We start from the raw sequence: 15,517 nt of genomic DNA on the forward strand, positions 1-15,517 counted from the left end.
AAACTGTATATGGCTGCTTACTTCTTTATCTTCTTTTCTGCATTTCAGTGCAGTAACTATATCTTGATAGGGTTGGGTAGGTATTGTCACAGTTTTTATCACTTTGGGTGGTGGTGCAGGAGCCTTAAAAACTCCATCATCTTTTTGATTTGGTTCCTTTGAAGATAGCCTCACCTATTAATAAAGGTATCAAATTAGTAACGCTAAAGAAATATATTTTTAAAGTACCATCTACCTAGCACAACTAGCTTAGCACTGTATGTAGCACTGTCTTCCCGTTGTTCATCGATTTGCTCGAGCGGGCCCAGTAACGTCTCCATCGTGAGATATTTTGTTACTGTTTTTGGCATATCGAATACATCTCGGGTAGCTTGCCAGGCTTTGCCGTGCAGGCGAGATACTCTCGGTAGCTTGCCGGGCTCTCCAAGAGCGGTGGAGGAATTGAACCCGGCTCGGCCAGGTCGGCTGCGTGCAAGGCAAATGCCCTACCGCTGTGCTATTGCTCCAAAACTAAGCAAAAATAGCTTAAAAAATAATAATAAAGTGAAAGCTTTTTTTTTAATGGCAGTAAGGATAGGCCTCTGAAAATTCATAAGGAATACTTTACATTTCTTTGCACTACTAAGTGAATATGTTTCACAAAAAGAACCACTTAGGAACTGTTTCTGGTCATTTTTAACCTTACATGAATCATTTGTTATGTCTTAAGGGTCACTACAAAAACATTCTAAAAATTTTCTTCCTTACTCAAATAGCACTGATGAGCAGATAGGACTGGGATATGAAGACAACAGAAAAGACAAATTTTAAAAGCAAATCAAACTATACAGTATTGGCTAGAAACAGAATACCATAGACCAACATAAGTAGTTACTATATGATTATTCTGTATTAGCAAAAGGAGTGTGATCAACTTGAGACAAGGAAATTTTTTGAGGTTTTGCTCTGTACTCAGAAATCACTGGGGGTGGGTGGGGGGTAGGGAGGGAGAGGCCAAATATGGGATGCTGGGAATCAGATCCAGACACACTACTGTTATATTCAGAAAATTATTAATCTCTTTTTCAATGTCGTTTTCTGGCCATACCTGGCTGTGCTCAGAGTTACTCCTGCTCTGCGCTCAGGAATTACTCCTAGTGGGCTCAAAGACCATATATGGAACACGATCCATCACACCCAGAACGGCCACGCGCAAGGCTCTACCCACTGTACAATCACCTGGGCCTCTCTCCCTCTCTATTTTTTGGTGGGGGCTTTTTGGACCACACCTCAATGATACTCAGGTGTGACACTCCTGGTTCCGCATTCAGTAATTACTCCTGGTGGCCCTACATACAGTATACTATCTCTCTGGCCCCTCCAATGTGTTTTAAAACCACTTTTTTTCCCAACTGTGTTTTCAACTAGAAGTTATTATTATGATGCCTGTAAGTTCTCTAAACAGCAAATTTTCATTGACCTAAGACATTGGAGGAGAGACATGGGCACTCTGGTGGTGGTGCCGGGGAGGGAGTGTGGGAGGGTATAATAACTTAGGACACGAATACAACAAAAACCAAAAACTATTGTAACCATATCACCTACAATATAAATTGTGTAAAGGCCAAAAGTAAAAACTTTAAGTTTTTCACTCAAAAGACACTTTTAGACCTACACAGGATATAACTACAATATAGTTTTAATAGTACAAAAAGAGAATATAATCAAATAGTTCCAAAAAACTATGGAGTATTTAAATTTATTTACTATAAAATTCCATGAAACATGGGTCAAGAATAAGAAGCCACCCAGGATTTTCTTCCTATGGTTTGTATTTATAACCAAGTAGTAATTTAATAATTTCTGCTATCCTATCAACAAGCCTCAAAATTTCCAATGAATTAAACCACAGCCAAAAATTTGGGAAAGGAAGGTTAAAGTAAATTGTTAAACAGAAAAACCAGAGGGGTTCAAATTACAAATGAAGACAGTTACTAATTTTACTCAATTTATTAAATAGGAAATTTAAAAAGTACAGTTCACTTACTGTGACACTCTGAGGTTTTACTATTGGCGGTGCAGGTAGTTCTTCTGAGTCTGGATGGTTCCAATGTCTGGCATTATATACAGCTTTTGTGGGAGACTAAAAAAAATAGGGAAAATATAACTGTATCTTTGCATTCTTCTAAAAATACTTAAATACATAAATATACATCCTAGACAGAGCAGGAACAACACTATCTGCCTCTTATTCCTACCATGATTCCAAGCCAAGGGCAGACATGAAGTTACACTATGTATGGCATTTCTCAAAAAAGAAAAATTGATAATCACACTCTTGGCAGGTAATTTTCAACCTTTTTATGCCTGCCCACAAGCAATTAAAAACCACTGGTCAGAGCAGCTACCACCAACCAAGAGAAGTAACTAACCATTTACCAGAGTTCTGTTTTGTTTAAGGGGCCACACCCACCTGTGCTCAGGGGTTACTCCTGGCTCTGTGCTCAGATACTACTCCTGGCTAGTAAAGGTCAACCACATGGAGCAATCAAACCATGGTGGCCACGTGCAAGGCAAATACCCTACCCACTGTACTCTCTCTCTGGTCCCTCTTGCCAGGGTTTGTAGTAACTTAACTGTTAATTCAATGTGATCCTTATTTTTTGTATTGATTCACCCCCCCCCCAACACACACATTTCCCTAGCAACCAAGTCAGGTATCTAATGACAACTGATACAGGTCCTTTCATATTGATTTAAATGGAATTATTTCAACCAGATATGTACTATCACTGTCAAGTTTTCAAAGACTTGTGGGAACAGCTCAAAGAGCTGGTACATCCTGAGGATGAGAGAGGCCTGACTTCAATCCCAGCAACACATTGTGTCCTAAGCATTATGACCCCTGAGTATCACAATGTTGTTTTCAAACTTTACAATAGTAAATATGGCACTTACATTACATATTATGTAAAACTGCAATACTCAAGGAAGAGTCTTAATACTCAAAGCAGGACGATTAACTGACTTCGAAAAAATACACATTACTCACTACTTCCTATTCAGAAGTTCTTGGTTTTTAAAAAATCTTGACTAGTACAGGACATAAGAAACTTGCTATACACTAGGCCGCAGTGGCCTCAACCCTGTTTCAATCCCCAGTTCCACATATGGCCTCAGAAGCACCACAGGGATCCTAAAAGGAATAGCCCCTGAGCACCACTAGTGTGCCCCCACAAAACAACTATAATTTGTGGGCTGGAAGGATAGTACAGCGGGTAGAGTGCCTGCTAATCCCTAGCATCCCATATGGTCCTCAAAGTCCCAGGAGTGAGTCTTGAGTGCAGAGTCAGGAATAACCCTTGGGCACCACCAGATGTTGCCCCAAAACAAAAACAAAGCAAAAATAAGGGAATATACTTTAAAATTAAAAAAGTCTTGATAATAAGTAACTATGCTTAGATAATCAAGAGGATTATTTTTTACATAGGTAACAAAATAGCAAGTCAAAACTCTAATTAAACAGACCTCTTTCCAGTTAGTTCTGAAGAGTAATCTAATAAGAAAATTTAAAACACACAGCTAATGGGGCTGGAGTGATAGTACAGCAGGTAGGGCGTTTGCCTTGCACGCAGCCAACCCGGGTTCAATTCCCAGCATCCCACATGGTCCCCCGAGCACCGCCAGGAGTTATTCCTGACTGCACTAGCCAGGAGTAACCCCTGTGCATCACTGAGTGTGACCTAAAAAGGAAACAAAGAAAGAAAAAAAAACCAAACATACAGCTACTAAGAATACAAATACTCTAATAAAACTAAACACTTGGAATTGTTTAACATTTCAGATTTAGTATACTCATATTTTCCTATTAAATTCCCCAGAGAGAGATGAACAAGAACTTCAAATGTAATCTCGTCCAGCTAAGAAATAATACGCACCAGGGCCAGAGAGATAGTACAGTGCGCAAAGCGCTTGCCTCGCACACAGCCAACCAGGGTCCAATCTGACACCCCAGTAGAGCTCCCCACTGAGTCCCGCCAGAAATACGCCCTGAGTGCCGCAGGGCGTTGCCCAAACCACACTCTCACACCAAAAAAAGAAGAAAAAATACACCGGCAACAGACATATGGAACATTTATAAGAATCTAGTTTCTATGAAAATAATAGATTAAAACTGGCTCAACTATCATCTGTAATGTCAAAGCTATGTGGTTATCAGAGAGATTTAAACCACAATCATCAAGCAAAGAATTTATTCATGACAGGTCAGAGATATACTACAGGAGGCGAGGCACTTGCCCTGCATGTGGCTGAACCCAGCTTGAAATCCCAGCACCACATACGCTCCCTGCACCGCTACCCCACTGGGTGAGTTGCCACCCCAGCCCCACACAGAATTAAGAAAATAAATGACATTACGGTGTCTTTTACTAAGCTAACTCCCAAGAGAAAACAAGTGAAATGACTACTTTTAAGCCATATGAATATTTAAAAAACAAAAAACAATGCCAATTTTGAGTTTTTAAAGAAGCTGATGTACTAAATGAAGACAAAAATAGTAAGCTGATTAGAATTCATCTAGCCATACCCACACAAGATCATGAGAACAGAATCACACTCTCACCAGTATTTTAATCAGCATGCTCTATAAAAGAGTTCTGAAAAAGCACTGCAATGAACAACTGTGGGTGTCTTGGAGGGGCAATGGGAAGCTGAAACCTAATCTACAAAGGGGGGAGGGGGGAAATGTTCTGCAGTCCTGGGGATCAAACTCACCAGAATTTTACAAAAAGAAAAGTCCAAAAACAGTCCTGAGGGGGCCCCCGAGGGGTCATGCCCTATGTCTGAGAGTGCCCAACAACTGTTTACTACTGAGGCCTGTCAATCTAGTGTAAATCTTTGCTCAGGGCCAACTGTGCTTCGGGCAACCATGAGCTACTGGGAACTGAAATCAAGGGTCTCTACATTTCACCCAACACCTCTGTCCTTGATCTGTTATCTTTAGTCCCAAGAATTTTCTATTTCATTCTTTGACAAATATTTTTATTGGGCCAGATAGCACCGTGGTTAAGAATTTGCCTTGCACCCAGGCTTGATTCCCGGCATCCCTGAGGGTCCAAGCACCGTCAGGAGTAATTCCTGAGTGAGGAGCCACAAGTAACCACTGAGCATTGCTGGGTGTGGCCCCAAAACAAAAGCAAATAAATGAAACAAAATAACAAAAATAGTTTTGTTTTTCTGGGGGGTTTCCACGCAGAGCTGAGGGACTCCAGCGGCTATCTGCTATGATTATCAGTCAACAGGGCAGGCAATTCAGAGGGTTCTAGGATGAGAGCTGCTGTGGTGCCAGGAATCACCAGTCACCGCGCAGCAGTTCAGAGCCACTCACAGCAAAGCGTGGTAGAGCAAGTGGTGCCAGAGATCTAACCTTGCAAAATACGTACAACATCTAAATCTAAACTTGCAAAATACGTACAACATTAATCCCTGAACTATCTCTCTGGCCCCGAGAAATTTTTTATTATTTAAGAATAAATAATAAAAAACAATAATACAGTCATATGGTAAACTAAAAGTATGGATATCATACTTGTATTTGATGTTCAACTCTAAGAAGGTAAAAAGAGATAGGGTGGTATCTATTGACTTAAGGATCAACACATAAAGAAAACTTAACTGTTTAATATATATGCACTATATGAAGGAAAGCAAAGTTCTTAAAAGCAACTATTACTAATAGATCTGAGGAGACATATCAGAACAGCAACACAACAGCAGTAGAAGACTGAAACATACAACTCTGATCACTGGACAAACCAATCAGGTAGAAAATCAATAAGGATACAAGAGCCCAAAACTAACCTAAATGGCCAAAGAGAAATTTTCCACCAGCACACATGAAACATTTTCCAGGAGAGACAACACTCTGTGACACAGAATATGGCCATAAATCAGGAAAATAGAAATCATACCAAGCCTCTTTATAAACCATAATGCTATGAAGGTGGAAATTAACCCCCCCAAAAAAGGAAGTCAGGAAAAGCTCACTCAGAAACTGAACAATAAACAATTAGATAAACATCTAAACATCGGATCAAAGAAGAACTCAAGGAATAAAAGATTCTTTAAAATGAAAAAGAATTAAGGTGGGAACTACCAAAAGCTATAGGACACAGGAAAAGCAGTATTAAGAGGGAAATTCACAGGAATACAAGTTTACATCAGAAAAGAAGAAACATTCAAATAAACTAACCTACTTTCAAAATTAGAGATATAGTACAGTGTAGTAAGGTACTTGTCTTGTTCAGAATAACCCTTAAGAACCGCCAGTATGTCCCCCCCAAAACAAAAAACCAAAACCACCTACTATGCTGAAGAAAAAAAAAAAAAACTAGAAAAAGAACAAAAGAAACCCAAAGGAAAGAGAAGAATGAAAATAATAAAAATTGGACGGGCTGGAGCAATAGCACAGCGGGTAAGGCGCTTGCCTTGCACGCAACCAACCCGGGTTCGAGTCCCAGCATCCCATATAGTCCCCTGAGCACCACCAGGAGTAATTCCTGAGTGCAGAGCCAAGAGTAACTCCTGTGCATTTCCGGGTGTGACCCAAAATGCAAAAATAAATAAATGAAAATAATAATAATAATAAAAATTGGAGAGGATGAGCTAGAGAAAGTACAGGAGGTAAGATGCTTCTATGCCAACCCAGTTGGAATCCATACCACCACAAGGTTCCCAAAGCATCACCAAACAGAATTAGCTCAAGTGCTGCTGGTGTGGCCCCAGACCCTCCTTCACTCCAACAACCCCCCAAAAATATTAAAGCAGAAATCAATTATTAGAAATATCAAAATACAAAAGGTCATGAAACCAAGTGCTCACTCTTCAAAAGAATAAATAAGACTAGGGTTGGAGATAAAGTTTAGCAATAAACACTTTGCTCTGCATGTGAAAGTGCCCTGGGTTCAATCCCTGGAACAGCAAAAGGAAAAAAGAGGGGAAAAAAGAAATAAACACCTAGCGAACATTAGCCAGACTCATGAGATTTTAAAAGGGGGTGGGAGGGAGGGAGGGCAGTAGTGTCGCAGTGTCTTCAAGCAGCGCTCAAGGAGACTCAGAACGGCCACTCCCAGTGAAACTTGGCCAGCAGGATTAGACCAACACACGCTAGGGCACTGTGCTACTAGAGCCCAGCAGCACTTGAGATCCACCAGTCAGACATACACAGCCCAGTACACCTAGGGGGGCGAAGGGCTGAGCATGAGGGTCCATATGGCACCAAGGACTGAACTTTAGGACCTTGGGCGTGCAAAGTAAGCACCCTTGACCTCTAAAATATGTACCCACCCTAAGCCAACTTAAAAAAAAATTTAGATGCCGTATAATACAGAGGTTAAAGCGTTTGCCTTGCATACACCTTCCACAGTTCAAAGACCAATACCACCAATGATCCCCAAGCACTGCCAGGGTCACTCTAAGCAGTCAGGAGTAGCCCCTAAGCATGGAGGGTATGGTCCCCACCATCCACCCAATTTATATAATCTGAGGACTATTTCTGTAAGCCCATAGAGTGATTATGAAGTTTCTACTAAATAAAACAGGTGCAAAAGAACACTTAGATGCTACCTTTTCTGTAAGCAGGAAAATAAGGAAAGTTAGTGACTATTTCTAAAATGAAACCCACGACTACAGGAGATAGTTCATAGACCCTAAGGTCAATCCCCAGGACACGGCCCCCAACCCCTGAGCACAGCCCAGTGTAGTCCTGTTATCCTGGCCTACACAGCCATGCCAAGTGGTCACTGGGCCCCAAGTACTGTGGGAGCCCCACTACCGCCCCACCCAACAAAGTAAATACAGAATTCCTACAAGGGGTGTGATGAAATGGAATATGTCTCAATAAAGTGAATCTTCCCCAAACTTCCTTTATGGATATGTGTGTGTATGTATACACACATACACACACAGAGGAAACATGTTAATGTTTTATGTGTGTAAATAGAAAGCACACACATGTGTAAGAGAGAGAAAGAGAGTGCATGTGTATATGATATAGGATATACGTCTGGCATGGAACAGGATCAACTTTAGTTCCGTCACTAGCACCATAGGTGATCCCCAAAATACTGCCAGCTCCCTGCTCCAAAAGCCAGGAGACAGCCTCGAGCACTGCTGGGTATGGCTTAAAAGTAAAAACAGAAAAAATGTAACCCATGATAAGAAAAATAAATGAATAGAAATAGACCCAGAAATACAGTTAAGAGAATTAGGAGACAAGGACATTAATAATCACTGTATTCCAGGGGGACAGGACAGTACGTAAGGTGCTTGCTTTGCATGCAGCTGACCCAGATTCCAGCCCCAGAACTTTATATTGTCCCACAAGCACAAAGAGTGATCTCTGAATGTTGAGGCAGGAACAAACAATAACCTATATTCTGAGAAAGAGATGTACCTCCAAGCACTGGAGCACACTTTGAAGGCAGGAGGTAGGGGTTCAACTCCCTATACCCAATGATCCACAGAGCACTGTCAAGTGTAATTCCCCCATCCCGCACCACCCCACCACATGCTACAACACACTGGAAGCGTGGGCCAAAATCCAGAACCCAAAACAGAGGAGAACCAAAGAGAGTGCAGGGATTAAGGCTCTTGCCTTCCATAAAGCCAACCCTACTTTGATCCCTGGCACCACATGGTTCCCCAAGCATCACTTGAATGTAGCTCTGAAGGCATTACCAGGATGGCTCAGGTAATTCCTTCCACCAAGGGTCAAAGCACCATGGCATCCTTTAACCCTAGGTTTGAGAGCCAGGTGCCCTGACTTGTGAGAGGGGAAAAAATATCAACTTAAACGAACCTTCCATTATTCAGGTGTGGTCAAAACACATTCAGCTTCAACAACTCTTTGGCTCACAAAGGTGACAGCTTTTTACTTCTACTTTGACCAATCATCTTGATCAGCAAACCAGTGGGCTAGCCTTTGGCTCACAGGCATCCTACTGTCGAGATATCTAATGGATTCATCAGAATATAATGAATAATCATACACTATACTGTCTGATTGATGACTGGATCCCACCATGGACAGTGAATCTTCAGATACAGAACAAAGGTAACCATGGGTAAAATAATTTGACATACTAAGAAGGGCTGGAGCGATAGCACAGCGGGTAGGGCGTTCGCCTTACACACGGCCAACATGGCCGACCCGAGTTCGATTCCTCCGCCCCTCTCGGAGAGCCCGGCAAGCTACCGAGAGTATTCGATATGCCAGACACAGTAACAACAAAGTCTCCAATGGAGACGTTACTGGGCCCGCTCGAGCAAATCGACGATCAACGGGAGGGCCTTTACCTTTACCTTTACTAAGAAGTTGACTTGGGGCTGAAGTGATAGTGCAGCAGGTAGGGGGCTGCCTTGCATGTGGCCAACCCGAGTTCCATTACCAGCACCCTATATCCCATGATCACCACCAGGAATGATCCTTGAATGCAGAGCCAGCAGGATGCTCTGAACACATTGAGTGTGGCCTCAAAACAACAAACAAACAAACAAACAAACAAGCTGCTTTAGGTTTGTAAGAGTAGGATTCTGTAGAAGGAACATCTGCTCATAGGTGGAAGGTGGGGCTATTTGCCCTTTAAAATCTTTTCAATACCTAAGATTCTGTTTTTAAGTTGACAAACAAAAAGCTCATTTTATGAAATCAGTCTAAAAAACTACATATTACTCAACTGTAAAACAGTAGTTCTAAATAACATTATCTTTCTAATATAACAATAATTATTTAGACTGAAATGCAGTTGCCCAAAAGCACACTATTCAGCATCATATTGAAAGACAGAAGGGAAGAAAAAAATTGACAGAAGGGAAGAAAAAAATTAAGTCCAGGATGTTCCTTTGAGAAACAGCAAAAGATACTAGCAGATGGACCCAGCATTAGACCATGTGAAGTTTAAATATTTGAGAACTGAAACTAAACTAACAGTATGGTTAGTTTAATTCATGACCCAGAAGACTTAACTGGTAAAACTAAGAGAGCCAGGTAAACTACCACCTTCCAAGCACTGAAGGTTAGCTGATAATACAAAGTTAGTTATCAAACTAGAAACAATGCAGATAAATGAATTAAGTAACTAAGTATATTTAGTTAAGTAATTAGTAACTATAAATAATATTAGTATAGTTTTAGCAACAGAGCTAAGATTTGATCTAAGAGTAAGTCGAAATATATACCACATAAATGAAAATTGCAAAAAGTCAGATGCAGGGGCTGGAGTGATAGCACAGCGGGTAGGGCGTTTGTCTTGCACGCAGCCGACCCGAGTTCGATTCCCAGCATCCCATGTGGTCCCCCGAGTACCACCAGGAGTAATTCCTGAGTACAGAGCCAGGAGTAACTTCTGTGCATCGCCAGGTATGACCAAAAAAAAAAAAGTCAGATGCAGAGAAAAAAGTATGCAGTGATCGAAAATAGGATAATGGTCTCTAAGACCTCAATAAGCTGAAGCACATGGTTCACATGCTGGAGCTGAACGTCCATTGGAGCATGGCTAGGAGTGAGCCCCTAGACACTGCTGGGTATGGCCCCCAAACAATACAGTGGCATTATAAAAACAAACGCATGCTAATTGCCACATAGTAAGGAAAAAAGTATTTAAATCCAAATAAATTCAAAACTAATCCCTATGTTTAACCTTACAGAGCAATCATTCCAACTATGGTCTTACTAAGCTTCTTTCACTTTCATCTTTTACATATTGCTCCAGTCTGTCCTCAATGCTACTATCAACAATCTTTCTCTATATCCCTGGTGAGTTACTATTAGGTAAAATACTCACAGTATGCTTTAAAAGTTTGTATTTTCTAACATGTTAAGATGGGGAAGGAAGAGAAAAACCTCTTAGCTAATTCAAAGCAGTGCACTAAAGCTAAGATGGTTTTTGTAGTCTAGAAACGGATTTTAGAACTGAAGATTGAGCAAATATGCAAATATGTTAAGGATAATGAGAATCAGACTACAGATTCTGTCAGTAAGTGATGCAAAACACGGATAGTGGGATTACCAGTGGTACTACATGGAAAGTATCATGCTAAGTGAAATGAGTCAGAAAGAGAGGGACAGACATAAAAAGACTGCATTCATCTGGGGAATATAAAGTAACAAAATAGGAGACTAACACCCAAGAATAGCCGAGATAAGTACCAGGAGGTTCATTCCATGGCTTGGAGGCCAGCCACACATGCTAGGGGAAAGGCAGCTCAGATAGAGAAGGGAGCACCAAATAAAGGGTGTTGGGAGGATCCTCCCAGTATAAGAGATGCATGCTGAAAGTAGACTATAGACCGAACATGATTGCCACTCAATGCAAACCACAGCACCCAAAAGGAGAGAACAAAAGGGAATGCCCTGCCGCAGAGGCAAGGTGGGATGGGGGTGGGGGGTGGGAGGGATACGGGGATCATTGGTGGTGGAGAATGGGCACTGGTGGAGGTATGGGTACTCAATCATTATATAATTGAAACCCAAGCACTGAAATTTTTAAGTTTACAACTGTACCTCATGGTGTTTCACTAATAAAAATTAAAAAAAAAAAAAAAACACAGATAGTGGGAAGAATAAAAAACTTGGTACTGACTTATATTAGGATTTATCAATACAAATTCCCAGCTCTAAAAATAGATATATTGGGACCGGAGAGATAGTAAAGCACCTAAGGCATTTGCCTTGCACATTAAGACTCAGGTTCAATCCCTGCCATCTCATATGGTCTTCTCGAGCCCGCCAGTTGTCCCGAGTGCACAGCCAAAGTAACCCCTGAACATCTCCAGGTTTGAGATAGAAGGAAAAAAACAAACATAGATTATTAAGTGTACTCTGTGAACTTATATTTGTAATCCTTGACTGCTAGTTCCATCTACTCAAAGTTCTGGAAGAATGACAACCCATAAGATTTACTAAACTTACTGACTAGATCTCTATTTCTAAATACCATAATCCTCTAATTAAAAAGGGGTCATGAGGCTACTGGAGAAATACCCGGGTGCAGGTCTAGAAATACATAGTTTATCAGTGCATCACTAAATAAGGAAACGTAAAATGATGGTATTGCTTGAGAAACAGTCACAGGCCAAATCTAAGAAAAAGCTAGTATTAAAATAATGCCTACTATTATTTGTAACAACAAATGGGGCTGAGACATAGCTCAAGGGTATGGCTTGCATGGACAGGGACCTGTGTGATCCCTGACACCATTTCCCCACCAAGCATGGGTCCAAGCAGCATGGTCTCATCAGGTCCTAACATTGAATCATCTGGCCTGGATGACCGAGTACTGCTGGGAAAGGCCCTTTAGTCACTTGAAAAGCAGAGTTTGGGAAACAGTAACTAACAGTATGACACCTAGAAAGCACCATAAGCCAAAACGCAGAGTCCTACCACTGTGAACACAACCAAATGGATAAGCATCACAAACATGCATGCAGTGACCCTCCCTCCCCACCATAACCTCCAAACACAGGGAAGGGAAGGGATAAAGAAGGAGAAAACACAAATATTTAAACCAACATAAAGTAATGAATACACAACAGAGACAAGAAAAAGATCTACCCTATAGTGAAAAGACCAACTAGGAGAAGCAGCAAAAGAGGGAAAGGCATAATAAGGAACAAACATTCAGGAACAATTATCATTGTAAAAGAAAATTTAGGCAAAAAACAATGTTAAGATTAGTGAGTTAATGGGACAGGAGAGAGCCCAATAGGCTGAGTGTCTGCTTTGTATGCCAAAGGCTCTGGGTTTTACCCCAGGGAGCTAGGATCTAGTAGCTCTCAGCACGGCTGGGTGTAGACCAAATAAAAGAGAAAATGAATTTTTTAAAATATTGGATTAAAATTTAATGAAAGAGGCTGGATACTACAGGAGTTAAGGCTCTTGACTTGTACACTGCAGACTTCCCCATTTGATCCCTGGAACCATTTATGACTCCCCATTATCAACAGTTATGCATGAACAGAAGTATGATCCAAAATTTAAATAAAACAAAAAAAAGTCATCTACCCACTAGATTGCATGACCTAATTTTAAACCAACTAGGTCCCTTCATTATCTGAGTAGAGACATGTTCACCACTATCTCCTAATCAATATTAATATTTTAAAAAATGGACTATGGTATCCAGTTTAAATGGTCTGAGCTATAGTACATGCTTGCCTTGCATGTGACTGACCCGGATTTATCCCTGGCACCCCATAAGATCCCCAACCCTCACTTGGGAGTGATCCCTGAATGCAGAGCCAGGAGTAAGCCCTGGATACTGCTGAGTGTGGCCCCAAAACACCACCATGGAAGAATGGAGAGAGAGCTCAACAGCTCATGAGGTCCAATCCCCAGCACCCCTAATCCTCCCAGCACAGCAGGAAACAACTTCCAGCCCAGAAGTAGGGAGTAGCCTCAGAGCACTGCTGGGTATGGTCCAAAGCCAAACAAAAACATTGTGTAAATCAACTCAAACTATGGCATAGAAACAAGATAAAAATTAGTCTGAAACTCTTTTTGGGAGGGGGCATACCTGGCAATGCTCAGGGTTTGCTCCTGGCTCTGCACTCAGAAATTACTCGTGGCGGTGCTCATATGGGATTCTGAGGATAGAACCCAGGTCGGTAGAGTACAAGACAAACAAACTACACACTGAAACACCCCACCTACCCATTATCTCTCTAGCCCCTAGTATGGAACTTCTGAAGACCAACACTGAAACTTCATCGTTAGTAAAGACAGAGAGAGGGATGAAAACCCAGATTTCCTTTAAAAAGCAGCAATTTCATGTAAGATAGAATCTTTGATCGAGTAAACATTAATTCTGTCAAACCAAAACCTTGAATATACCAGTATTATATGTAACAAAACAAGTATGCAGAGCTGGAAAGACAGCTCAGGGGTCAGCAGTGTGCATATGCCTTACAAGCTTCCACCTCTTCCCCACCACCCAAGTGTAGACCTGGAAGACCAGCAATACTCTAAGTGGTGCACTACCAGACCACAACACCGACCAGTTTAATCACCAGGAGCAGCCCCCAGGGTCCCTGAGCACTGCTGGGAGACCCCCCAATTTATCCCCTGTAAGCTAAAAAAAAAAGTACAATAAAAATACTTCTACTGCGAAAGTGCTGCGGCTGTTCAAAGAAAAATATATTTGCTGTGCTGTGAGCTGCACAAGCAACTTTATTTTCTGGAACACTATTACTTAAAAGAGTAACATACAATTTTTCTTTTGTTTTGTTTTGGGGCCACACCTGACAATGCACTTATTGCTGGCTCGTGCTCAAGAATCATTTCTGGCAGTGCTTGATGGACCACACAGTGATAACCAGGGTCAGCTGCTTGCAAGACAAGTGTCTTCCCCACTATTTCCTGTATTATACTTTATATACGGGTACATTAAAATACGGGCTGGAGCGATGGCATAGTGGGTAGGGCATTTGCCTTGCATGTGGCCGACCCAGGTTCAATTCCTCCATCCTTCTCAGAGAGCCTGGCAAGCTACTGAGAGTATCCGGCCTGCATGGCAGAGCCTGGCAAGCTCCCCGTGGCCAAAAACAGTAACAAGTCTCACATTGGAGACATTATTGGTGCCCGCTCAAGCAAATCGATGAACAATGGGAGGACTGTGCTACATTCAAATACGAACTTACAGGGCTGGAGAGATAGAAATGGCAGCTAGGGTGCTCATTTTGCAAACAGCTGATACAGGTTTTATCCCCAGCACCCAATATGGTTCCCCTTACAAGCCCATCCAGGAGTAATTCCTGAGTGCAAAGCCAGGAATAACCCCGGAGCGTCACCAGTGGGTGCTCCCCCTCCCCGCAAAACAAACAAAGAACTCAATGAGCGGGTGCTGCAGTTTTCCTTTAAGCACTTCTTACCAATGAAAAATTTCAACTTTGGGGCCAGAGAGTACAGCAGCTGGAGTGCTTGCCTTGCATACAGCCGAACCAGATCCAATTCCCAGTATCCCAGATGGACTGAGTATTACCAAGATGGCCCCAGATGATCCCCTCAAGAAATTCTTAGGAGGCCTTTCAAAACATCAAAATAATAAAAATACTTAGGGGGGGAGGGAAGGGTAGCGCATACCAGGCTGTACTCAGGGGCTTACTCCTTGCTCTGTGCTCAGGGATCATTCCTGGTGGGCTCAGGGTACCATATACAATGCTGGATCAAACCCATGTGCAAGTCAAAAGAGCCCTACCTGCAATACTATCTCTCTGGTTCTGAAATTATAAAACTTAAAAACAAGCACAGGGACAAGGGTGTGTGGAGTTATAGTGCAGAGGATAGGGCACTTGCCATGCTGCAGCCAAGCTGGGTTCGATCCCCAGCATCCCATGTGATCCCCCCCAAGCCCACCGCGAGTGATCCCTGGGTGCAAAACCAGGAGTAAATCCTGAGCATCACCAGATGTAACCCAGAAACAAAACAAACAGGGGAAAGCAAAATGACAATATGGTAATTATTTTTTCGGATGTAACACTA

At 41.8% G+C, this 15,517-nt stretch overlaps 1 protein-coding gene across 3 annotated transcripts in view; it reads right to left on the minus strand.

The window, feature by feature from the left end:
- WAPL (WAPL cohesin release factor) overlaps positions 1-15,517 on the minus strand; it is a 66,348-nt gene that overhangs the window by 25,410 nt on the left and 25,421 nt on the right. For all 3 annotated transcript variants that reach the window (XM_056130384.1, XM_056130383.1, XM_056130382.1), the window contains exons 5-6: positions 2,027-2,122; positions 22-174 (exon numbers count right to left, since the gene is read on the minus strand). In XM_056130384.1, the coding sequence (XP_055986359.1) occupies positions 22-174; positions 2,027-2,122 (249 nt within the window). The remainder of the gene's footprint in view (positions 1-21; positions 175-2,026; positions 2,123-15,517) is intronic.

The sequence above is a fragment of the Sorex fumeus genome, unplaced genomic scaffold, assembly GCF_029834395.1.
Source record: "Sorex fumeus unplaced genomic scaffold, SorFum_2.1 ptg000078l, whole genome shotgun sequence".
In the NCBI taxonomy this organism is placed as follows: domain Eukaryota; kingdom Metazoa; phylum Chordata; class Mammalia; order Eulipotyphla; family Soricidae; genus Sorex; species Sorex fumeus.